Source organism: Pinus tabuliformis, chromosome 9 (genome assembly GCF_031772625.1).
Source record: "Pinus tabuliformis cultivar Carrire ecotype Pingquan chromosome 9, CPIR1, whole genome shotgun sequence".
Classification (NCBI taxonomy): domain Eukaryota; kingdom Viridiplantae; phylum Streptophyta; class Pinopsida; order Pinales; family Pinaceae; genus Pinus; species Pinus tabuliformis.
Window position 1 is genome coordinate 1,966,749,293 of NC_142307.1, and position 27,334 is coordinate 1,966,776,626.

Sequence of the window (27,334 nt, forward strand, 5' to 3'; positions counted from 1 at the left end):
AACTGCTCCCAAGAGTTGGGAAACCCGTTCCAATGGTTCCCGTGCTCCTGAGAGCTTTGGAACTGTATGGGAACGTTCCCTTTCAAGCGGGAGTAATAACTCCAGTCATCCAATGGAAACCAGATATACAAAGAATAGTTTTTTATTATAACACCTGTGAAGGGAACAAATAAATGTTACCAATCCCCCTCTATGTGATGTGTCTTGGCTATCCTCAAATTTCTTCAGCTTATGTAGAGTCTCTCTCCTCTATAATGTGTAAACCAGGCAAAAAATGGTGTGTGACAATGAAAATAATCAGAGTTACAACAACGAGTGCAACAATGAAAATAATCAAAAGTGAATAATGAATGGAAAACCCTTCTATTTATAACAAAATATTGAGTTATCCTCAAATAATGAGCAATAATAAAATATTATTATTAAACCCATTCTTGGAATAACCACTCCAAATATTTTATTATATTTGGTTAGGAGGGAAAAAGTATTTAAACTTTTATTTAGAAATAATAAATAAATAAATGATTTATTTATCATCTCAAGGAATTGGTTAAGGAATAATAAATAAATAATGATTTATTTAATTATTCCTAAGGGATTTAGTCAAATTTGACAAAGAATAATAATTAATTAGTGATTAGTTAATTATTCTTAGAGAAAAATAAGATAATTAATGATTTATTTGTTTAATTTTCATGATTGGGTCAAATATGACAAGGAATAATAATTGAACAATGGTTTAATTAATTATTCCTAGAAGAAAATCAAATAAATAGTGATTTATTTAATTATTCTTCATGGGTTTAATTATAAATTACTTAACAAGGGTGGTTTATTAAGCAATTTCTCACAGTGAAAGCAATTTTACTATGGTAAAATTGGCTTTACATGGTGTACTTTGATCCATCTAGTGAATTAGGGTAGATGATCAATTTTTTGGTGATAGCAGTAGTATTTCGTAAGCTGGCTCATATGGCCAAAGTTTAGAAAAAATTCCCCTACTTCCCTCAAAGCTTCCTTTGAATGTTTTCTTCCCTTCTTCCCTTTTTCAATAACTAGTAGATCAGATTGGGAAAGACTTTGTTGTCCACTCTCCGTACCAGGGATAGGTGGCCTTGAGTCCCCATTTATCTTAGCGAATATGACACACCATAATCCAAATAAGTTTTGGAAGCGCACCAGTTGGTTGGAGGGAATTTCCTTGATGTCTGCCTTGATCCATGTACTCGAAAGAACTCTAGCATCATTTTTTCATGAGTGCCTAACCTGTTGTTCTTCACTTCTACCTCCAAGATATTTGCTAGTGTGAATTAGAACCTCCTTGAGCTTGCAGTATTCCTCCATGTCTTCTAGTGATTTTATCTTGGGAGTTGGCCTTTCTATTCCTTTGTTATTCTACTAATCCACATCATTGAGTTGTATGCCATTTATTTTTCCCAACTTTCTACATCACTAAGTTTGTCCAACTCCCTAAAAATTGTGAAAAGGTTTTCACCCACGGTTTTTTGTGTTTTCGTTGGAGCCTCATTTGATGTCAGTGCTTCTTTGGTAGGTTGAGTTGTTCAACTACCCTATTGGGGATACTAATCCCAAGAATTTATGCCTCTTCTCGGGCCTACCAGTTAGAAAGCCTCCTCATCCTTAGTCTCCAAATTCTACTGCTCTTTTGTTATTGTGAGCAGGAAATCTCGAAAGAGATGGCCATATTCATGGCAATGATGACACTTGAATGAAACATGATCATAGTCAAAAGGATGTGTCCATACTGTATCATGGTATTCTAGGTCAATTGACTCTGACAGAGGCTAGGAAATATTCATGTGAACATAGATACGAGCATAGGCTGCATGTCTTCTCTTCTTGATTTGTGTGATCTTCACAAATTCCCTAATGGAATTCCAAAGACCTTCAAGAATGTCAGGCTTCTATAAGGCTTCAGGCAGGGAGAATAGGTGAACCCACACCTGGGCCACTTGAAATACGTTAGGAGAAAAACCCCAATGTATGAGTGTTAGGAGCAAAATGTATGACCGAAGTACATTGTAAAGACATAATCACTAGACAACACAGTGGAGTCAGAGAGAGAGAGGGAGACCAATAAAGCTGAAGTGAAAGAGGATAGGGATAGAGGGTGTGAGACTAATGCAAGTATCCTTTTATGTTGTGGTACCAAACATCAATGGGGTGGGGGAGGCATACCCATACCTGCCGAGATAACTTAGTACAAAAATAATGGTGTGCCTAGAAACATAAAACTGAGCAATGAAGTGCATGCTGAATAGTACATGACATGCTGGCATAATAGAGCCAAAAAATAATACAATGTGTGCCATATACATAATGCACCTAGAGAAAACATGAGCCAGGACTGAATACAATAATATCTAAGTACATGAGATATAATGTCCCTTCCCTCAAAAAATGGGTGGGAGGGAGGGTAGAACAACCAGAGAAGCCCTACTGAACCGGGAAGGGCTCTACAAAACTGAATGGATCATCTGAAGGAGAAATGCATGCTATGAACACTATGATCAGTAGGAACTGAACTCATCAACTCTGCAGAACTACATCTAAGGTTGTAGCATAATAGGAATGCATCCGAGCAATGTGGGGGGCTACCCGAAGGGCCACCCCCTCATGAGGTCTGAAACATCTCACACACACCCGAGAATCACTGGTACAATTTGCTACCTCACTGTACCATCAAGTGTTTGAATCAAGAACATGAAATAACCAAGTCAGAGGGAAATATTGAGTCCATTTGCTGGATCTGAGGTGCCGAACAAGAATGAAAGTTGGAACTTGGGAAAGTTCCGGGAGCTTTGAAGGCTGTTTTTTTTGGAGTTCCCATGTTCCCTGGGGTTGCGGAGTACAAAGCCTAGAGAAATATGTTAAACTGCCCACAAAACATGAGCATAAGTTGAAAACTTCGCAGGAAGAAAGGCCAAAGACATCCTTAACACCAGTATCCTTAATTGAGAAACAAGAGCAATCTCTTGATGGGTTAAGGAAGTGTGTGGCACCTTGATGTAAGGGCGATATCTAGGATGTCATGCTAATGAGTATTTCTTTTGTTGTTTATGTATATATATGGCAGAAGATTGTGTGTGCATATTCTATGTGGCAGTCAATGCTTAAACATTAGAGTTTCTTTACTTTTTCTCTTAAGAATAACTAGAAAAACATATGTAAAATTGTTCATTTGTATTTTTAAGCCAGATTGTTTCAAAGACTTGTCATGTGTCATAATGAACTTAACATTTAAATATTTTTTATATATAAAAGGGAGAGAGACACCCAAAGAATATTATATAAATTATATAATTAAAAAAAAAATTATTTTTCTATTTTTATTTTTTTTATTATATAATATTACCGCCCCGATTAGCCATTTCCTGTGAATTTTGGGGAAACCTCTGGCCGTTCCTGACACCCGTACCCAAGTTTCCAACGTTCCCACGTTCTAGAAACTCATGCAACATAGGTTTTAAGTAATTCAAGCCACAACAAGGCTCCCAGTCCTGGAATATTCATTTATATTTTACATAAATTCTCTTTTAGTTTTTATCCTTTAACATGGAATGGAAATCATCAGGGGGTGGTCTTGGCAGGGAAAGTTATTTGCACCAAGAAAAGCAAGATGTTCTTACAGCTCAGGGTGGAAGAGATGCATCATGTCAAACTAAAATGAAAAAATGCCAGTGTATGATATTCAATGTTAAGAAAATGCTAGCCATAATGTAAAAGGAATAAACCAGTATGGATCTATCTTAACCCCAGACCTTTATAAGCGGTTAGAGGTTTGCACCTTGTTTTTTTTTATCCCTTTTGGTGCAGAATAGATCTGGGGTTATGAGGGATCAATTCTAGTGGTAAAATTCGAGGTTGACACAGAATTATAAGCAGGACGGTAGTGTTACTTGTCAATGTTGCACTTTTTTTTAACTATTCTTTCGTATTTCAGGCGAGTAGCCAGTGAGCTGGGTGTTAAGATTGGAGAAGAAGTTGGTTATTCTATCCGTTTTGAGGACCGCACATCAGGGAGGACCCACATAAAGTATGGTGCTCATTCCTTTAGTCACTACATTTGTAAAAATGGTTTTTGCTTATGAAACCGGCAAAAAGTTTTAGTGTTTTCAAGGATTTCAATTCATCTCAAACTTGTCATTCTGGATTTCTACAGGTACCTGACTGATGGCTGTCTCCTTCGTGAATGTCTGTCAGATCCAGAGCTAAGACAATATGCAGTTATTATATTGGACGAAGCTCATGAAAGGAGTCTGAATACGTAAATTACTATCATCCCTTGCCTGACATGAATTTGGCTTTTCTTAGCTTCTATTTAACTCAAAATAATTTAGATTATGGTTTTCTATGCTGCAAATAGACTTGACTGTTGAATTTCGAATTTTTCATATCCATTGCGTATATTCCTTATCATGGAGAGTGAATCTTAAAGCTCTTTATTCCTTTTAAAGGTGGAATAGTTGAATCTAAAAAATACAGCCACAGACTAGTTTGCTTACAAGTTTTAGCCCGGGCAGATATTCACATATCAGGGATTTCGCTCAACCCTTGTGCATTCTGTCTAAATGATTTGCATCTGATTGTCCTATATTTGAACTTGGTTTTTGCTGGCTTCTAGGCTTTTTCCGGAAAAACGACCCATGGTTCTCTGTGTTGCAAATGAGATTGTTGAATACTACTTTTATTATGTCCAATTCAAACTTTGTATTCTATGAGGAGAGAAGCTATACATATGCCTTATAAAGGGAAACTTGATTCATTAGAGCATGTTAATGTCGCAGAAACTGGCTTGACTAGAAGTGTTTTGCTTTAAGGTTTGTTCTTGTGTTGGTAGTGTTGCTGCAAAATCTAGCAGGCCTTGTAGAGGGGTACACTACAAGGCTGTCACTACACCATGTGATAACAGTAAGGTAGCAGCCCACTGCCACCACAGCTACTACCCCCTGCTCTTTATGGATTTTCACCAATGGGAGGAGTGTTTGAAAATCAATTGTAATGTAGATGATGCTTGATTCCCCTTTTTGATAGTTACTTGTGAATGTTAATCTTCTTATTATTTATTGCTTCTGCTTCATCAAGCAAGTATACAATATTCAGTCTTGCAAGATCACAAATAAGTAAAAGAGACAAAAATTTAGGCTCCAAGCCAGGGCAAAACCCCACAAAGGGAATACCCAATAATCCTCTTCTTATAGAATCAAGTCAAAATGAGATATCCAAAACCTAGACCAAGACTGTTAAAGATACCACATCAGCCCTCCTCCAAGTCTTCTTCAAGGTCAACGGAAGTCAAATATGGTCAAACCTTCTGCAATCTGGTCAGAATCTTAAAACTTTTCGGCCCTGCTGCAGCGGCCAAATTTCAGCTTTGTGGCTAACTAAGAAACTTCACAGAAATTCACACGTGCGGCAGAGATATGGCAGAAACAGTTGTTCTTTTCCTTCTTCTCTTCTGAATTCTACTTGCTTTCTTCTGTTTTAGGTGCAGAGATAGACTTGTTTTGTATTGAACTTGATTGTCTCTCAAGAGGTGAAATTGTCTCCTTTATATAGCTGTCCAGGAGGGTGAAAAACTGCCACACAGACCAACTCGACAAGGACTGACCTAGACGTTTGTTTGATTCTTTTTGAGTAAAATAAAATTCCTTTTTCTTTTTCATTCAAATGTCAAATATGGCAAGACTCAAATACAAATTCCTTTAACTCTTTTTGACTTTTTTTTGAGCATGAAGAACATGCTTGACCAAAAATAAAATAATATTTAATAAAATAAAATAATTATTTAACATTAAATAAAATAATTATTAAATACATTAATAATTATATTACATTATGAAGACGACACTAGTTATATTTTCAACACTCCCTCTTAACTAGGGAGATATTCGTAATGACTCAACATGACTATTCCAAGTTGAAATATTCATATAAGAAAGGATCTGGATTGATAAGCTTCAATGATGATAGTATCATCATAACCAACATTGTCACAATACCAAGGCCTTGACAGGTACACTCTATCTCTCCACAAGATCAAAGCACAATGTTGGGAGGCATTCCATAAGACACCACACCGCCTGTCCAAGGCACATACTCCACCTTGGATTACCGCAGTATGTCCTCCACCAGACCATTTTCTTGGAGGAAATCTCTGTCCATGATGCTTATCCAATCCACCATTCTCCTAATCCATGTCCATGTACTTGACTTAGGGTGTTAATCCTAATCTACTAGAATATATGACACAAGGAGAACCGTGTGTCCAACCTTACTCCCTCTCAACTTGAGAGGAGAAATCCATACTCACTCCTTCTCAAACTTCGAGGGTATATCTACAAGCCTAAGCTTGTGTCGGAAGTACTCCTATTTCCCTTACATCAACTACTTGTTCTTCCGTGGAGATCTGTTGTAGCTTCACATCTAGCTTCTTCAAGCAACCCTCTTATTACTGAGTTTGCCCTACTGCAATCCACTGAACTAGGGCACAATACACTGCCTCCTAACAACCCATTGACACCTTCAATGAATTTCATGACATCATTTTCTTTAAGGATTAAATTAGTCCTTTTTTTCCAGGCTTTAAAGTTAGATGCTCTTCAAGGTTATTGCTTTCCTTACACATAAATGCCATTGGGTTAGACATATAGATTTGGAAGAATGCTAACTTGAAAGAGAGATGCTACCAAACTATTCTTTCAAAGATGTCTTAAAAAATGGCTGCTGCAGTGATGATCTTCTTCTTTCTGCCTTGTAAGAGTGTCTCCAAATATCAACAAACTGTGATCTTTCTTTCTTCACCTTAGCTCTGATTCCATGTTGGAAAATCATTTGCAATGAAGATGATGCTTGATTCTCCTTCTTGATAATTACTTGTGAATGTTAATCTTCTTCTTATTATTTCTTCCTCATCAAGCAATTATACAATATTCAGTCTTCCAAGATCACAAATAAGTAAGAAACACAAAAATTTAGGCTCCAAGCTAGGGAAAAACTCCACAAGGGGAAGACCCAATAATCTTGTTCTTATAGAATCAAGCCAAAATGAGATATCCAAAACCTAGACCAAGACTATTAAAGATACCAGATTAGCCCTCCTCCAAGTCTTCTTCGAGGTCAACAAAATTCAATGATGGTCAAACCTTATGCAATTTAGTCGGAATCTCAAAACTTTTCGGCCCTCCTATAGAGGCCGAATTTCGCAAAAACTCCCACGTGTCACAGAGATATGGCAGATATAGTTGTTCTTTTCTTCCTCAGATTTTCTTTCTTCTTTTTTGAATTCAACTTGCTTTCTTCTATTTTAGGTGCAAAGATCGACTTGTTTTGTATTGAAATTGATTGTCTCCCAAGAGGTTGAATTGACTCCTTATATAGCTTTCCAGGAGGGTGAAAAATTGCCATATCGGCCGTCTTGACAAGGAGGGCCGGCCTGGACCTTTGTTTGACTCTTTTTGAGTAAAATAAAAATCCTTTTTCTTTTTCTTTCAAATGTCAAATATGACAAGACTCAAGTACAAATTCCATTGACTCTTTTTTTTGAGCATGAAGAACATGCTTGACCAAAAATAAAATAATAATAATAAATACATTAATAATTATATTATATTATTATGATTGACACTAGTTAGATTTCAAGGAGGAGTCCTAGAATATAGGTCATCTACAATGGATATTCTAGGCTTAGATTTTAAAGGTGATGCAATATGCTTCCAAGTGATGACTCAACTTAAGTTCAAGGCATCAAATAATGATGAAGAGACAATTCACATCTCTTAAAGAGGCCAATCTAGGGCACACCATGCTAATTTTTCTCAGGGATATATTGTTCTTTGCTTTAGATAATTGCATTTCATCATTTACACATTGAATTCATCCCACAACATTATAACATTATAACAGGGGGGAAGCGCTGGGTCAGTGTCCTCGATCAACACTGCTCTCTGTAGATCAGAAACATATCAATTTGCTCATATCTGATATTTGCTTAAACAACTCACTGAAGAGTTCAATCATACTACCTCATACATTACCAAGAGCAGGAATCCTTTGATTTCCTGTTCCTTTGAGTTCCTTTGATGTAATATCCTATATGAACCTTTGAGTTCCTTTGATGTAATATCCTATATGAATAGGAAATCAAAGGATTCTTGCTCTTGGTAATGTATGAGGTAGTATGATTGAACTCTTCAGTGAGTTGTTTAAGCAAATATCAGATATGAGCACATTGATATGTTTATAATAAATACATGCTATACAAGAATACCCTATTCATCCTCCCTCTTGTGGAGGCAACAATCATAAGCCTAAGCTTGTCTCATACAACAACACTGTATCAACACAAGGAGATATCTCAGTCCCAATAACATACGAGATTTTCTGCTAATCGGATTCCACTGTTTATTGTCGCAATGTATCACTATCATCTCTAGAACTTGCTTCAACAACTCTCCAAAGAGCTTCCTTAGCGAAACTTCCCCATAGCTAGTCATGCTAGCAACAATGTACTCAACCTCAGCCGTGCTTAAAACTACAAAGTTCTATTTCATGCTCATCAAAATGTCATGGCAGATCTCAAGCTAAAGCAACACCCAAATGTACTCTTTTTCTCAATAATGCTTTCCAACCTAATCAACATTAGTGCATCCATGCAATCGTACATCTCTTGTAGTATATCTTACACCAAGAATGATTGTCCCATGCAAATATCTCAAAAAGTGCTTGTCGGTAACCCAATGTGTATGAAGCGACTTAATCATGAATTGACTTAGGTCAGTGTTTCAATGAACATCAATGCTTATTCAACTAATTGTTGCTAATTCAATAATATCTCTGCATAACTTGTTGAAATTCAATTTCGTCGGGGTGTCCAAGGATTTGCATTTCCACTTTCCAATAGCTTCATGATATATTTTCCTTTTTCAAATTTCTAATCCCAGAAAGTAATTCATCATGCCAAGATTCTTCATCTCGAACTTCAGAGGCCAACTCCCTCTTACTTTGATCATCAAAGGCTCATTACTTGTCAAGAATAGGTTGTCAACACAAAACAAAAATCAAAGGCATACCCTGGACCACTTTGATCGACACATCTTCCAGGGTTTACCAAGTCATTGTCAATGTGGACATACCAGGCTTGGAGCTTGCTTGAAACCATACAATGCCTTCTACAAACATAATACTGACCAAACCAATATACTCGGCCTCAAACAAATCAATACTGTGCAATTAAGTCTGTTTAATAAACCAAAGCTAATATCAAAACCATAAAAGTTTTTGCCAATATCACAAACTCTTTGGACCAAGTGCGAGGAAGAGATCACACCCAAATACCAGTTTACAACCTTATCTATTTGTTCTGTTAGAAATTATTATCAAGCAATATCAAACTTCATCAGGCCATCCACATAATCATGATATAAATTATATACATCAAGGATAAGTCGTAGAAGTTTCATCAATTCATTGTGAGATTTTTGAAATAAAAATCACTGCACACTAAATCATAACAGTTTCAACCAATGTGCCAATGCCAATGATGCCAATACCAATATTAATCACTGAGAGTTACTATGTCCATGTTGTCATGTCACATCAAGGCGAATCACCATTGCCAAGTGCTTCTCCCCAACAAAATATAGATTCCCCTCTGAAGCACTGCGTTGCTTCTGCGTGGCTCTTCGCTGCCTCTTTGTGGCACTCACTACCTCTCTATAATGCACTCACCAGACTGGAAAATCTCCCTCCGACCTTACTATCCCTGCCCCTCTCTCATTGCTTCGAGGTCACTAGCTCTCTCTCCGGCAACTTAATGCTGCTACTCTGGAGTTTGATTTGCTAGTAAATTTGAACTGGTGGTGGTTCAAGTGTGTTCTCCAACCCCCATCGAATTTTTTCTTATAATCTCTCGTTGAGACATCAACGACCAAGATTAAAACATAATCGATGGCTAAGATTAACTAGAACTCAATCCATGTCTTCTTCTAGAAGATTCTCACCATGACTTAATTAATACCCTTTAATTAATCATATTTCCTAAGTTTAGACTTATGAAATATTAAAAAATGATTAATTATTTTAATTAAGTTGTCTCTAAGTGGAATTTCCAGAAACGATTTTTGGGTTTTGGAGAATACATATATTCTAGCCTCTCCACCAAATTTCGTGGCTAGAACACATTCGATGCTACAAAACGTAACAAATTGCACCCATAGGCATTCTTTCGTGCTCAGTGCAAAACTTGCCAAAACCTTTTCCCACAACATTAGATGTTTATTCATGACCAAAATTCTTCCTTCTGCAGTCAAGTGTCTTCTTTTCAAATAATAATGTGTTAAAATCTCATAAAAAGTTTCTCCCTTTGAATGGGAAGCCACTTCAGTGATCATCATTCAAAACGTCAATCTGTCTATCATGTTACTGTCATGCATTAGCAACACTGTCAGGTCATGGAGTCAAACAATATTAGGTTCTAAAACACACATTCATCATAAACATCAACAACTTCATTGTCTCATATGAACATGGCATCAAATATTCATCAAAGATTAGTGTCATATAATTACAGCTGCTGATAAGTGTATCTCTATACTACAAAAATCATAATGACAACATCACTTCCTTATCATATTACTTAATCATCAAGTCAGGGCATCCAATTATGTCGTAGTTATCAAAACCTAATCAAGGTCAACTAGGAGATCCTAAGCATCAATCTTATTGTTGCACTTTCATTGTTAAGGTTACCATGCTTATCACAAGCATTAATAGTGTCAAGTCACAATATATCAAAATCAATGCATTTAGGAAATTCATCATGTCTAAGATACTTGCAAAATATCAAGTGCACCAATATATCACATGTACTAGAGATCAGATTTACTTTTGATATGCATGCATGAGGCATTTATGAAGGTGATGTTCTTGACATACCTTATGGCCTAACTTGCCTTCCAATCTTGCAGCTAAATCATCACATTGAAACAATACACTATACATACCTCGAAGTATTCAAATACCTTAGCAACTTGTAGCTCTTATTTGTTCTGGGCAGCTAAAGCACTTGCATATTGTAAAATCTTTGCAAAAAATCTCATCAGGTACTTAACCAGCTCTTTTCTTCTTGCACTATGTTGCTTTTCCTGCACCTTAGATGATCCTCAAGAAGTGTTTGCTTGTCACATCTCATATAGAGGTTGGAAGCATTAGACACTCAAATGTTCATCCAGGAAGTATAACTAATAATCAAAACAATAAACCCAAACAAGAATAGTAACACAAAGAATTAACATAAATCTAAAAGTTACTTATCTTTCAACAAGAAGTGATCATGAGTTAGTATTGTCCATTCTCGATGTAACAATGTTGCCTTCCATATTTCCATTGACTTCATCAACAACCAAGGCCTTTAATGAGACTAGCCCAACTAGGATTATACTAAATCTGTTGCAACAAATCCGCATTGATCATGCTAGGGTTTCATGACTGCATAAGCAAAGTATTTATCATATTCTAGGGTTTCCTATAGACCCTAACCTCATGATATCCATTGAACCCTAATAACCAGATTGCCTAGGGTTTCCTTCAAACCCTAGTGTTCTTTTAGGTCTCCTCCATCTTCTCTTGTTCTCATCAACGGTGTCTTAAGAGGGGTGATCTCGATGACTTTTTTGTCAGCCCAGCTCTGATACCATGCTAATTTGTCTTTGCTTTAGATAATTGCATTTCATCATTTACACATTGAATTCATCCCACAACATTATAACATTATTCAACAACATATGCAATTATGTAGAAAGAACAATATCATCAACAATGCAACAAAACATAAAGGAACAATAGAAGAAAAACATTCACACATAAAGACACCAGGATTAGTTAGAGACTAGGGTAAAACGCCACAAGGGGGGAACACTTTCAAATTCTTCTTCTTATTAGATTGCCATAAAATGTTCAACAAAGAGAGAGTACAATGATCCATATCTTCAGCTACAAAACTTATTTGGAAAAATCAACTAAACAACATCCAAGAGATGAACCCAACAATACTAATGATTAAACCCCCGATTCAAAAGCCTGCGGTCAACTGTCATCAATTGTCAGAATCTGCGGTCAACTGTCAAAATCAAACCCTAAGTTCCAACTGCACTTACATAGAGATGTGCGTGCGGCTGAAACCCTCCAATCGCACTCATAGGCTTGCATCCCTACGGTTACAACCAAAAATATCTTGTAGCATCCCTGTAGCTGAAAACCAAAAACCCTAATCACACGTGCGAGCTTCGGACCTTGCAATTTCAGATCTGTGTGAACCAACTTCCGCGAATCAACCTCAAACCTGTGCGAACCAAACCAAAGAAAGAAGAATGATTGATGATATCCAAATAAGGGTCACTTGATGATATCCAAAGAAGAAAGATTTATAGCCATCCAAGGGTGTCTAATTTCCTTTTGGGCTGACATGTTTTTTTTGTGCACATGGGGGTTTTTATATTAAAATATATTTTTCCTTAGTCAAATTAAATTCTCCTGAGGGCTAGTAGGGGTGTTCCTTGATGAGGAAGATTGTCCAAAGGAGGGAATTTGTCCCTGAACTGCCAAAATTAACACACAAAAGCTAGGGTTTGAGTAATAGTGTGGAAAAGGGAATGTTTCAAGGTCAAGGTGCAAAGAAAAGGTTTCCAACAATGAATATTAGTGAAACAAAGGCACATAAAAACTTCAAGAAGCCCTCAAGTTGAAGCTTAACCTAGCTAGGTGTAATGCTCCCGAACAATTAATTGCAAATGGGACTTATCAGCCTATCTGTCCCCGTAGACTATAGTCCACCAAAAAAGGGGAAAAAACCCCAAAATCCCCATCACTAGGCAAGTTTTGGGGCAGATGGGCGAAAAAACCAGAATTGGGGTGTTGATTAAGATTTACTCAATCATTTAAAAAAAGATGAAACCCCTAAAGAAATCTATAAATAAAGAAGGATTGAAGTCATTTTGGATCATCATTGTGGATCAATTCATTCTATTTTTTGAGCATTAGCTTTGAGGGTTTTAAGACCCCTTTTCTCTTGTCAATTTCGGTGGTGAAAGATTCCACCCTAGTTGACTTATTTTCTATTCTTCTTTTCTTTTTGTTCTGGGCACAAGAGCACTATCTGGAAGCAACAAATTCTCTGTTTTTTTTTTTTTTGGTTTTGGGCATAAGACATGATTCTCTGACTCTCAAGCTGTTAAGTTAGCTTAACATCCAACTTGGGAACATCGAGAAAGGAAGCCCGAATCCTGTTGTGACATCTTCACCAAGGATCTGGCCTAACTAGGGTTCTGAGTTTGGAGCAAATAAAAACCTGAGACGCCCGAGGTTAATCTTGAAACTGGGTTCTGCAGTGAATTTCAAATTTATGGCCCCATAGCAGTACACCCATTTTTTTCGCAAAATGGATCTATCATGTTCAAGTGTTTGCATGATTCAGATTTTGTTATCAGTCGACAGTTTGTTAAAGATGTAAACCCATTATGTATGGTTATAATGTCAATGATCTTAGTAAGGCCATCATGTATATAACAACCTAGGTAAGCATAATATTTTGGTGACGATTTCTATCTTAGGAGGTTTTTTGTCTCACTGGTTCATCTGTCTCTAGACATAAATGATCGACATAGTTTTTCCCTCCAACTTCACTCTAAAGCTAGGGTGGATTTTGTTGTCAAGATATTAAGTGAGTCCTAGTGTTTATTATCGAGTCCTTGTAAAAGTAATTTGAAAATAATCTTAGCTAATTGGCTAGATTATTTTATTACAAATTACTTGGTCTACTAGATCATATTTTGAGTCGCAGAATTGGGTAGATATTTGAGGGTCTATAACAAACAGGGGTTTCCCCTTCATGTATTAAATTGAAAATCTTCATGTAAAAAATATTTAGTGGATGGTCCTTCATAATTAAACACCATGGCTAAATATTAGAGGGTTAGAAAAATTATTAATCCCCTCATCAGTCAATTAATTAATTTTTTTGGCAAAATTAAATTAAAATTCAAAGCCAAAAATTTAATTAATTTGTGTCCTAGGTAAAATTAAATTCTTTAATGGTGAAATTCGTGGGTTTTAAAGAGGTTAATTTTTGAAGGTCCCCGACAAAGGGAATATTGAAGAAATCAAGAAATTTTGGACCCTTGGGCCTTGGTGGTTAAGTCGAAGCCAAATTTTTGAGGAAATTAACTCACATTTATTAGTTTTGAGTTAATTAAAAGTCAATTAAATGAAAAATTGGATTTTTTCTCAAAAAATAAATAATTTAGACGGTGATGATTAAAGGTTAATGAAATCTTTATGAATGGTCGAAATTAATTTGATAGGGATCAAGCCAACTAGCCATTGGAGATTTTATCTATAAATTAGAGGTCAGTGTCAGTCTATTTTTTCATCCGATCTTTGAATCGTGTACTAAGCTCTCAAGCTCTCTTGTATATTTTCTGGAATAAATGCAAAAGTCTTTGGGGTTTCAACTTGCGGTGGTGTTCTTCTTCATGAATCTATGGTAACATTGTTTTAATTTTTGCTTAATATTATGTGAAAACTATTAATCAATAGCTTTCTTAGAATAATTTGAATACATGTACCTTATTCAGTTTGTTGGATCTAGGGTAACATTTTTAATTTTGATTGAATTAGCATGTATCTTTATTTCTTCATAATTTTATTGTTATCCTATTTCTCTACTTGATTTGATAGTTGATCTAGTGTTTGCAGAAGATCTCTCAGGTTTTCATTGAGCGTTTGAGGATAGTCCTTGGTTGGACCAGCCAACTCTCAACATATGTTTTCTGAAGAGCCTACCTCATATAAGCTCCAGGATTTATCTAACGATAATTTTTATTTTTATTTCTGCAGGGTGTTTTTGGGCTAGTACCTCTATAAAAAACCAAAATTTATCTTTTAAATATTTTGTGGAAAAATTGATAGATCTGGCTAGGAAGAGCCTTAGATCATTAGATCTGGGAGCCAAGTTGGACTCATACTCTTCAAATCTGATAGGTCTGCAACCTTTGTGCATAGATATGGAATTTTTTTGTATAGATTTGAAGTTTTTATTTTTTATTTTTTTCACTTCGGTTTTGGTGTTTTTTCATATTTATATATTTGGGATTTGGGTATTTTTTGTTTTTGTTTTGCTGGTGCAAATTTGAAGGAAAAATTTAATTTGAAGCTAGATCTAGACCTTGGGGCCAAGATCTGGCCTCAATACCATTTTGCAAGGATAAATTAAGTTTAATTTTGAGAGATAAGCTCTCCCCTTTTCATATGGTTGAACAAAAAATTTAAGGGCGGAAGCCCTTTGAGGTTTGAAATTTTTTTGGCGTTGATTCTTTGGTGAATTTACCCTTGAATTATTTGCAGTAATCACCGAAATTTTGAGAAGAAATTCATCAATTTTGTGAAGTAGAAAATCGACTTGTTAAAACATGTCTTCGTCGCATTTCCCTCTGCTTGCGTTTTTTTTTTCTCCGTTCTCCCTCTGCGTTTTTCCTTTCTCTGCACGTGATTATCTCAGGGCTGCATGAGTTTTTTTTGCTCTTCCTTGCTGCTTCACGTTCCTCCTTGCTGCCTGCAAGTGACCCCTTATCTTCCTTGCTAGCGTTGCTCCATTTATTTGTTGTCTGCATCTTAAATCTACCGCGACCATAGCTCGAACCCCTCCCTTGACTTGCCTCTTATTTCCCTTTTCGCTGCTCCAACATCCATTTATCCCTTTTTGCTCGACTTGCAAAACTCCTCTGCCGTCACTCTTCCATCTGCCGCTACTTGCATTTGCTCCCTCTGCTACGTCACTACTCGATGTCCTCCCTTGCTTCTTGCGTCGACTCCTTTTTCCTTCCTCCATTTGCATCCCTGCAGTTCTCTCTCTCTCGATTTCCTTTGTACTATTGTATTTTGTTCTTTAGGGTTAGTTTCAAAGCGTATAATCAAATTATTTAGTTTTATTCGATTCTCATTTTTTTAAGGTTTTGGTTTTGAGCTTCAAAAGTATTCGATTTTTTTTTTTAAATGTCCTTGTTTTTTTTAAACAAAACAAAATTTTTAAAAAAATTCGTTTATTTTATTTTTGACTTTAAAATAGATTTAAAATCTAAAAAAAATTAAATTTTGTGCCTTCACATTTCAAGTTTAAATTTTTTATGTGGCCTCTGGCACATTAAGAATTTAATTAAGTCCCTTTTTGATTTTGACATTCGCCACATTAAAATCTTTCTTAATTAATGAACTTTACTGCATTAAATTTGCCGAAGGAATAATTAAATTATTGTTTTGAGGCTTTTGCGATTTGTATTTTGTGTAGAGTTTTCTTCCGGAATCATCGCATCCATTATTGTTTGAATCGACGTTTTGAACCAACCACGCTCCCATAACAAAAATAGAAGTTTTATTATTATGGTGTTATAATGAGGTTAGAGCCTCTTAGAGGGCTGCCCAATGAGTAATGGAAAGATACAATGTGAAATCTTGAAACAAGAAAGAGATTTCTTCAAGCTATGGGAGCCTCAAGAGAGATGAAGTGATTCTACAATTAGTGAATATAAGCTCCAAAATGATGCACGACCTAGCCTCCTTCTCAAACTCTCCTAATGCCGACAACCTCCTTGGAATGAGTCTTGAAGCTTGAGAGAACCTACAAGAAAGGATTTTAGGGCTGCAAAACTAAAACCAAAGTTAGTGAGAAAAGAGAGCATGTAAGTGGATGATAAATCTACAAATAATATACAAAAACTAAATCAAGTGATGGGAAAAGACCCCATCACTTGTCTAGCTTATAAGAAGTTCTTGATTAGCTAGATAAAGAAATGAAAGCACAAGAGTATAAGATGTAGATTTGCTTGAAATAATCGACTTAAGCACAAACTATGTCAAAAGGACCCCTGCAAAACCAACACTTTCGAAAGATAAGCTATTAAGATTCAAATAACGATAGGAGCTCCTTGAAAGCTATGCCAAGAGTGGGTTGGTCTTTTGAAGACTTTCCCTCACGCTTGCTAGTTGATTCAAAAGATGACCTCTACAAAACTTCAAATGCACATTAGCTCATATGGATTAAATCAATAAACAATGACAAGAGAACTCTAGAATTTGTATGAAAATAGATAGAGTTGTCTAGCCTAGAGCATATCAAATAACCAATTGCAAATGTAAGATAGCTATACATTCACAATTCTATAAAAGCATATGAGAAAATGAAATCAAATTAAACACAAGTAGAGAATTATACCATCATTGAACCAAGAACAAACTCCAAGAGAGAAACACCCATGAATGAACCCTGAAATCTTTTTATTCTCAAACTCTCCTAATGCCGACAACCTCCTTGGAATGAATCTTGAAGCTTGAGAGAACCTACAAGAAAGGATTTTAGGGTTGCAAAACTAAAACCAAAGTTAGTGTGAAAAGAGAGCATGTATGTGGATGATAAATCTACAAAATAATATACAAAAACTAAATTAAGTGATGGGAAAAGACCCCATCACTTGTTTAGCTTATAAGAAGTTCTTGATTAGCTAGATAAATAAATGAAAACACAAGAGTATAAGATGTAGATTTGCTTGAAATAATTGACTTAAGCACAAACTATGTCAAAAGGACCCCTGCAAAACCAACACTTTCAAAAGATAAGCTATTAAGATTCAAATAACGATAGGAGCTCCTTGAAAGCTATGCCAAGAGTGGGTTGGTCTCTTGAAGACTTCCCCTCATGCTTGCTAGTTGATCCAAAAGATGACCTCTACAAAACTTCAAATGCACATTAATTCATATGGATTAAATCAATAAACAATGACAAGAGAACTTTAGAATTTGTATGAAAATAGATCGAGTTATCTAGCCTAGAGCATATCAAATAACCAATTGCAAATGTAAGATAGCTATATATTCACAATTCTATAAAAACATATGAGAAAATGAAATCAAATTAAACACAAGTAGAGAATTATACCATCATTGAGCCAAGCACAAACTCCAAGAGAGAAACACCCATGAATGAACCCCAAAGTCTTTTTATTCATATGAAAAACAAATGTGCATAGAAGCATAGCTTTCCCAAGCACAATAGCTTGTTGCAAAAGATCAAAATGAGAGCCCAAGGCTCAATTATATAGGTGAATGGGTGGAGATCCCAATGAAGAGCTAAATGCCAAGTGTGATGATGACAATCCCAAAGCTCCATCATGCAATTTGAATTCCCCAGAGAGGCCCACACAATCCTTGAGAGGAGCTAACTCGTTGTTGAGGAGGGACAAGTGTGTATGGGAGTGGAGTGGTAGGAGACCACTCTCCACTCATCTTCAGTCAAACTCCAAGTCAAAGGCCACCAAAATGATCACTCATCCAAGCAATTCGAATTCCCTTAATAAATGTGTTTTTCCTTGGAATCTTGTGGTCCCCTCCGAAAATTCAATTTTCTTGGAGCACATATTTTTTCTTTGATTTTAGGAGTCCACATTACCTTGGGACTTCACTTTAATTCCTCCATGATTTTCCATCTCATTTGGCATGTGTAGATATTTATTTTTCTCCATTTATTTAATTGTTGGCTTAATTTATTGCCGTTTTTTCGACTAAACTTAGGAAAAGTAGGTTTTGAGGGTCGAAAACACATTTTTAACCCCTCAAAGTGTGTTTTAATAGAAATTTGAGGGTGAGAGGTGCAATGTTTATTACTCATACCTCATACAACTGCTCTAGACATCACTTATTACATTTTAGATACAAATTTTATTCCAATTTCCACCCTGCGGGAAATAAAAAAAAATGACCCCCTAGACCTAACCAAATTCCATGAAACTTTACGAGTGATCTAGTATGGTAATATATAATGACTCTAGACACTAGGACTCACCTAAGGCCTCAACATCAAGCCGTACTCCATCTTTGGGGTTATGCTTGGAAGAAAAAACTCAATTAATTATTAAGTCCTCGTAAGGAGATGATAATTAACCAAGTGAAAAAAACCTCCCATAGTAATACTCATTTAATGACAAGGTCCCAAGCTACCTAGGCCTGTTACATGACTCAAACTCATCATATTAGCAGTGCTTTACATCATCCCCGTAGGGCTTGTGGAATCTGGGTACAACAGAAAATGATAAGAAGTAGAGTTGAAAAACTCTGGTAATATGATGATCTATGATGGTACAAGCATCCTTTCGTACATCCTTGGGCATGGAGTCTTCAGATAATGTTTAGTTGTCACTCCAGTGGTCAACACACCCAATCAAGGAGGCCTTCAACAACTTTGCATGGCATTTAGAGCATGAGAACAACTACTGCAAGGGCTTTATACTTCAGTTTGCAATAAATGATGACTTATCAAGATGTATTTAACATAAATTATCTTTGGGAACATTCACCCATTCATACATGGCCCATGACATGATGCAATGCTATAAAAAACAAAAATTCCCACAATTTCATATAGAGCAGTAGTAAATTTCAAACTTGTATAGCGAAAATCCTAGCAACATTCATGTGACAAAAGTAAATGACAGGAATAAACATTAAAAGAGTACTTACATGTATAAAAGAGTATATCCAATCATCAAATTATGCCAATAATGAAGCTCCAAGACAAGAGAGAGATATCCAAACATCAAAATTCATCCATAACATCCAAACTCGTCCTCCAAAAGGGATAGCGAAAATCTCACAAGAGAAAATAATCCAATCCAAGTGATGATGAATGAGAGAAAATGCTTCTCTTTTATTTATATAGTCTTATAAGGGATTCAAATGGCCTAATTTGGACTAATAATGCCCCTAAAATAAAATAATGTGCATAATAACAATACTTTTGGTGACAAGCCCACCGAATAGCTCAATAATATAATAAGAAGCCTCTTAAGAGGGTAAAATGATGGACAAAGTGAGTCGTTGGGCCTTTGAGGAGGCCTAATGAAGTCCAAGGGGTGCCATGAGGAAGAGTTGAACTCCAAACATAGTGGACGAGGGTTGGCCCCTTATTTTTCAAGCAAGAACCTGTGATGCTCCCAAGTGGGTGTAGTGGCACAAGGACATCTTCATGGGTCTCCAAGTGGATCGAAAATGCCTGTAAACCATCTATAAAGGCTAGGATGATAATCTAGGCGCTCCCTCTGCCACGGGAGACATCCTCTGGACCCTAGAACATTTACCAAGTGTATGGTGCATGTGTGGAGCCGATTGGGCATGGTGAACTAGGTGCATCCTCCTCATCCAAAAGGTAGAACATGCGCAATCAACGAGTGGTGGCATGTCCATGGTACATCCCTCAAGTGGTAGGTGGAAAATGATATAGTAATGGAATGGAATGGGGATTAGGGTAATCAGCCTACCACATGTCATGGTACAAGGGTAGCTATAATAAGGGGAAGCCCACACCTGGGTATATGAGTGTAGGAGGGAGCAAATCGTGGTACGTGAGTTACCTTGACCCTGGTTTTTCCACCCTTCTTCATATGCCTTTTTGCCTTTATTGATTTTTCTTCATAATTGCTCGGGGTTCCAGGGGAGGAGAGTATGATGTGTAATATATAGCAGTGGATACCCCCTTAAAGTGGCGCAGTTCATCACCCACCAGGAGTTGGGACAATCATGGGTTCCTTAATGATGGAGGGGGCTCATCTAGGGCCCATAGGAACCAGGGTGATGGCCATGGATAAGGGGTAGAGCTCATATTGGCTTTTGCCCACGTGCTAAATTTGTATGTCTCGACCATCTTTTGCATTTTGTGGTACATTTCCTGTCGAGAGTGGCCAAATTATGCTTTTTATTTTCTTTTAAGCTGCATCAACCTCTGAGGCATCGTTCCAGGCCTGACCCAAGGTGTGGACAAGGGGAGGGGGAGGGGAAGGCTAACCCTATGTGGACCCAGTGGACACATGTGGACTTGGATGGTGAAAGAGATGAATGGGGCTAAAAGGAGTGGAAGGGGAGTAATGTAGGTGGTATTAGGAAACGAGACCACACAACCAAAATCGAGATTTCCTATGTAGTGCCATCCCTAAAGCCAATGGCCAGTAAAGGGGATCCCATCGGACTAGGATACAAGGGTAACCACGAAATCAGGAAGTGGAGACAAGAATACAGACCTAACCCACTCTTTCTGCTGAGTCTCCCCATCAATCCATGCCCAAAAGTGCCCATGAAAATTAAACAAAATTACTCAACTAAACCAATGAAAAGTCATACCTTTGGGGTCAGGAGGCCCACCTTCAAACATACATTCATAACAGATGGGTGAGGGATCACATGGCTGGCTCAGGTGGAATAGAAAATGGCACATCGAGCTATCTGCCGGCTGAGGACCATCTAGGAGATTTTTTTTCCTATATACAATACCCACAGGTGGTGGGTAAAAGGTCTCCTACCCATTTTTAACACTTTGTCTAGCTCTTGTCTTGTAGGGTTTCCCTCTCAAAGGCCTACTAGATTTTGTGGTAATAGGGTCCACACTGATTTGGAGTCGGGAGTTGTGCTGATATCGGTTTGTCTCTTTGTGCCCTTGTCAGAGGTTAACTTCGTGAAGAAGGAAGTGATCCACCAGGTAGAGTTTCATTGAGTATTTGAAGATTATGAAGAATATGAGTAGGAGGTTGAAGAATACGATCTCGGAGCATAGACATCCTCTCATATGGTTTATTACTTTGATGAGTGGGTTTTAGCATTGTTAGAGACTTATTACTATAATGCCCCGGCTCTTGTGATGTCTTTTGCACAAAGATGGGTTGCCGATGAGGTGGATCATGATGCTATGTGTAGTGCTCCCTTTCTTTGGCTCACATGTGGAGGCATATACACACTTATTATGTAATTGATGTATCCTTTGCTTGTGGTTGTCCCCCTTCTTGATGAGTTGTTTGATCGCTTGGATGACTTGGCATATGGTTGATGGTGACACATGGCTTGTTTTTGACTCCCTCCTCCAAGGATCTAGCAGATTGCACATTATTTTATGATGCATTGATTGATCTCTTGCTTTATGGAGCTAGCCTTTGGCACATTTATGGAAGGTTGTTACATTTCAGATCTTAAGCTTGAATTGTTTGTTGCACACTTGTTGATGCTTTATTGTTGAACCATCCTCCTTGTGAGACCAGCTTGCGGACTAGTATGTTGAGGTATCCACCTTGAGGGTGCTAGTTCAAGTTAGTACATGTTGGGATTTTTGACAGGGGTGCTAGTTCAGGTGGTAATAGATCTCATGATAGGAGGTTGACTAGCATCAGATAGACACCATAGATCAAGTGTCAAATCATAAAAAATCCAGCAACCTCCACAAATGTGCAACAACCACTATCCAATAACCTTGATCCAGGAGAATTCCTCGACGTATGTACAAGTAAGGGAGTGCTCCATGATAATGAGGTGTATAATTATCACAGAGTGCAATTTGAACGTCAAAACACAATAAAAATAAAAAGGCCAAGTGCTCTAGCAATGAGTTTATCTGTGCAATAATGAGTGGGTTGGTCCCTCCATACATACCATGGAATCCTGAAAGACCATGAAAGAGTAGAGCACTCCACTAGGACAATTGATTATTCCAACAATTAGCATCATGAGGTCAAGATAGACACTAAACTCTCAGGTACGCCAACCAATTGGCGCCACATCAGCTGTCCTCGTCCATAAGCTAAAATTACCTGATTGTTGTGTCAAATGCTGATAATCCAGGAAAGAGTAGAGAGCTCCCCAAGATTGATTGCCTTATCACATCAAGTATTACAATAGGTACATAATGGGACGTCATCAACCTTTCCAATACTAGCCTGAAACACTAGGTTGCTTCCAAAATGTACCAAGGGGTGAGCGCTTTGCAAGATCTGTTGTCTATCTCATCGAATATTATTTTACGAGTAGAATAGATACCTTAGGAATTAGAGCATTCCTATACAAAAGTCAAGTAGCATATTATTACCAAAACTATAGGGTGCTCCAAGGCATGACAAAGAGGTGAGTACTCCATGAAACTGTTTGTCTATCTGATCAAGTCTAACAATAACCACCAACATCACATGATAGCATCCAGTGTTGCAAACATCCCGATAATATCTCAATTTTATTGCGAAATCATGATTTTTTGGCCTAGCTGATGTTTGCCGATTTTTACTGATATATTGGTGTTATGTTAATTTTGCTGATGTTTGGTGGTTTTGATCGTTATTTTCTTTATTCTTACAATTTTTTCGTTGCGGATGTTTGCAACATTGATGGCATCTGAGAGCATGTCATCATCATCAATCAACACAAAGGAATATATCACCACTACCATCCAAGCATCAAGTTTAACCGTGAATAGAAACAAGTTTGTAAAATTTAGGGATACGGTGAATATAGAGGACAACCAACTGGCTATTATGGATATTTGGAATTAGGATTTATTATATTTTTGAGTGGCAGGTCTCAGGTGTTCTTAAGTTATGTAGGTGATATAATTTAATGATATTATTGAATGTATTACTGTTTGTAATAAATTGATGTTTAATAAGCTTATCATTAATGCATTGTGTTTTCTATTCTTATTTGTCTTCCATCACTCATAAATGTTAGTTGAGGTTTTCAAGTTAGGCAATAGGATGTTGACTGGAATGGCTAGATCGTGGCTATGCTTTTCCTGATAGATTGTGGGTTTATAAATTCGAAAGATAGTGTGTTGTTGATGTTTGACTATTTATTTCAACGATTGGAAATCTTTTGAGATTTTCTTGTTTGGTTAAGATGCTTTAGCTCAATGATAATAAGGACTAGTTATGGACGATGGTGACGACTTGAGTTCTGAGTTTTTTTTTTGCATTGCAGGGACATATTGTTAGGTTTGATGAAAAAACTGGTTATGAGGCGATCTCAAGATTTAAAGATTGTGATCACATCAGCAACATTGGATGGTGAAAAGTTTTCAAATTTTTTCTTCAAGTGTCCTGTTCTGAATATTCCAGGGAAGTTATTCCCTGTTGAGATATTATACAGTACAGATCGACCTGTCAGTTACCTTGAATCTTCATTACAGACAGCTATAGGTGAGAATGTTTAGCCCATTTCCTTACTTATAATACTTAGATTTTGACAACACAATTTATGTACTAAATAGTCTCTGATCTTAAGTGCTCAACTGTTTGATCATGTTTAGTTCTTGCACTGCTCTTAAGTTGATGTATACATAGCGTTGGCTGTCAAAATTTGCATCTTATTTGTAATGCGTCCTATTGTCTTGTATTGCATCTATATACAAGAACATGTCTTTGGGAAGACTACATTATACTTATCCATTCACATGCTGAATGCATTCTTTATTTGTTGTAATTACAAGGAGAGGTTGTTGACACAGAAATATTCACTTTTTAGTCAATATTCATATGTTTCTCATGTAAATATTTGAAAGGAGCCTGTGGGGGTGTGGTCTGGCAGCAATCAGTTGTTGAGAAATCTAGGGGCAGCAATGTAGGTGATTTGTCTTTTGATGATAACTGTTTGTGATGTGTTTTTACTTCTTTAGATTAGCTTCTTCTTTTCACTTGATTATTATTAGTGTTTTCTTCATCAAACAACTATCAAACCATAAAGAACAATAAGACAAAGTACACAAGATGTAGGTGATCAGCCAGGGCCAAAACCTCTCCAAACTTGAGAGGAAAACCCATGAGAATTCTTCTTCTTATAGAATCTTCAATTGACGAATTCCAATACCTAGACCCTTGACCAATAACCCTTCCAAGACCAAGTCAATCCTTGCCTTGAGTCAAAGTCAACTTCTTCTTGATACTGCTATACTCTCTCCTTCGTCTTTAACCCTCGGCCCTGCAACCCTAGTCTGAAATTCTCGGCCTCTAGTAGATGACTGCAACTTCTGAACGTGTGACAGAATTAGGGCAAATTTAGCCCTTTTTCTGCTTCACTAGGCTTGAGCTAGTCCCTTTGTGACTTCAGCCTGCAAGATGTCTTTTCTCCTTGAATTGTTTATGATGCAGGTGCATCTAACCTAGGGTTGAATGTTTACTAAAGGAGTTAGTTTCCTAAGTTAAGATTTAATTAATTATTATATTTTCCTATAGTTTTGAGAGAGAATGAGAATTATTGTAACTAGGAGAAGGTTCGAGAGTATTTTGGAAGAATTGAGAGAATTGAGGGCTAGTTATATCTTATCTAGAAATAAGGGATTAGGTGAGAGATCTTATGGATCATGAGAGATATTGTGGGAGTTTGTTTAGGATCTAGAACCTACTTTGGGTTTAGATCCACTTGTATAAATCTAGGTGAGACCATGAGGCATGTAAGTAAGAGTAAGTGAGGAATGAGAGGCCAATGAGCAGGCCAAGAGTTGTCTTGGAAATATTTTATTTATTAATTAATTATTTATGAGTTTTTATGTGCATTCATTGTGTGTGGATTTCAGTTCAGTTTTATGTTGTGTGTGTTAATTTAAAATTATTAATTTGCAGGCTCCCTATGGTCTGCTGCGTCATTTTTGTATCAGAGCACAAGATTGTTGTGTAGTTGTGAATTGTTGTTTTGTTTGAATTTGCAGCAGTGATTTGAAGACGTTGAGGAGGAACACAGGGATCAAAGAATTCTACTCATAGAAGAAGAAGAATGCCCCACTCGTCAAGTCCAATGATTGAACACTGGCAACCAAGAGACAAATTGGCACAATTCCTGCAACGTACGATGATATTAGGCCGTCAACTGGAACACTAGGTTCGGATTCTGTGTAGCCGACAACTCTCGTTGCTAAGGGCCGTAGATATTACAATGATGACATTAATGTTATAGAAGAGGTCTTGCGGCAATTTGATATGAACATGAAATGCAGACCATGCATTGGAGTTCCTAGGCTGGAACGTTGGGAACGAGCGTCGGGGTTTTCATGATTTTAGAGGCGAAGAAAGAATCCACTAATGGAGATCTAGGGTGTATAGTGAATATGCAGTCGCTAGGGACTTGTGTAGCACTTTAGTATTGCTGGAGCAAAATTTGGTCTTTCTATCGAGCAATGACTCTAGTGAGGGACAAGACCATAGAAGCCCAGGTCGGGGCAAGGCCGATGAAATTGACGCCCATTGTTCAAGTTTTGATTACCGAGGAGAGATTGCATAGCAGATTGAGACCGTGGAGAAAAGCAAGCGAGGAAAATAGCTGACTAAATGTCAGGTTGGGATGCCTGCAACTACAAGAGGAGGTATTCGCGATTTCTGTGACCAACCATACTCAACACGCATAGAGACGTTGTGGGGAAAGCACCCAAAGTAGTGCAACCGAAGCATGAAGCTATGATAGAAAAATTGGGAGCGCATCGTAAGACCTATGATAGAGGACGAGGTATTTTATTCACTCTGCAGTTTGCCAGTTAAAGATGAAAGGTATAATGTACTGTTCGGCGAAGCACCAAATGCGCATATCATGGGTTTTGCAAGAGCCTGGAGTGGAGTAAGGGTAGATGCACGAACACTGTAGATCTTATCTGAGTTTTTCTCAAGATTCAAAGAGACGCAATGGTGATCTGCAACAGATACAGATTAAGGTTGATCTTAGCCACCCACATGCATCGAGGTAGAAGGGAGCCAAACATTAAATATGTATAGAAGTGAGGAGGTAACGATACAATTAAGGTGAGAGATGGGCCAAGACATAGAGAAGGTTGCCAAGATGGTAGAGGTGGAGAAACTCACTGTCGAGGAAAGGAATCTGTTGTCCGTGGCTTATTAAAATATTGATTTGGATCTAAGTTTGTGGATAAAATTATTTGTTGGAGGATCTCTCTCTTGAAGATTGGACTGCTTCAGATTGCTTATTCCTTTAGAAGATTGAGTTCTATTGGTGGCTGGAGTATTTTCCTTTGAGAAACCAATATTTGCAGTGGTCAGATTACACACTTGTGAAGACAAATTTCATATCTGCCTGGAGTTTCATCAAGGCCGAGCTTCTTTTAATCTTCAAATTAATAGGTTGAGTTCTTTTTATTTACGAAGCTGATTTTTGAAGACCATATTCGTCGTTTGGCGAATAAGACACTGTCTTTGGAGGACCGCAAATGCGTGGAGGAGTTAAAGGACACAACAAAAGCAAGGATGAGATAGAAGAGATCGCTGAAAAGCATAGTTAGCTGGAAAAGGTAGCAGAGGTTGTTGAAAACACATAGGACTTGAAAATCACACAGATTAAAAAGGTCCTGGTGAGGAATATATATATATATTTTTTTCTCTGAAAAATTATTTTTTGGGAATGAATATGAAGAATTGCTGTAGGTTAATGATAGCAGAATTAAAGAATGAGATCGAAGGGTGTGGATTGTGAT

General features: G+C 37.2%; 1 protein-coding gene across 2 annotated transcripts in view; it reads left to right on the forward strand.

Annotated features, from left to right (window-relative positions):
• LOC149156867 (putative pre-mRNA-splicing factor ATP-dependent RNA helicase DEAH4) overlaps positions 1-27,334 on the forward strand; it is a 418,919-nt gene that overhangs the window by 25,999 nt on the left and 365,586 nt on the right. For both annotated transcript variants that reach the window (XM_089438720.1, XM_089438721.1), the window contains exons 2-4: positions 3,965-4,057; positions 4,184-4,288; positions 23,845-24,062. In XM_089438720.1, the coding sequence (XP_089294846.1) occupies positions 3,965-4,057; positions 4,184-4,288; positions 23,845-24,062 (416 nt within the window). The remainder of the gene's footprint in view (positions 1-3,964; positions 4,058-4,183; positions 4,289-23,844; positions 24,063-27,334) is intronic.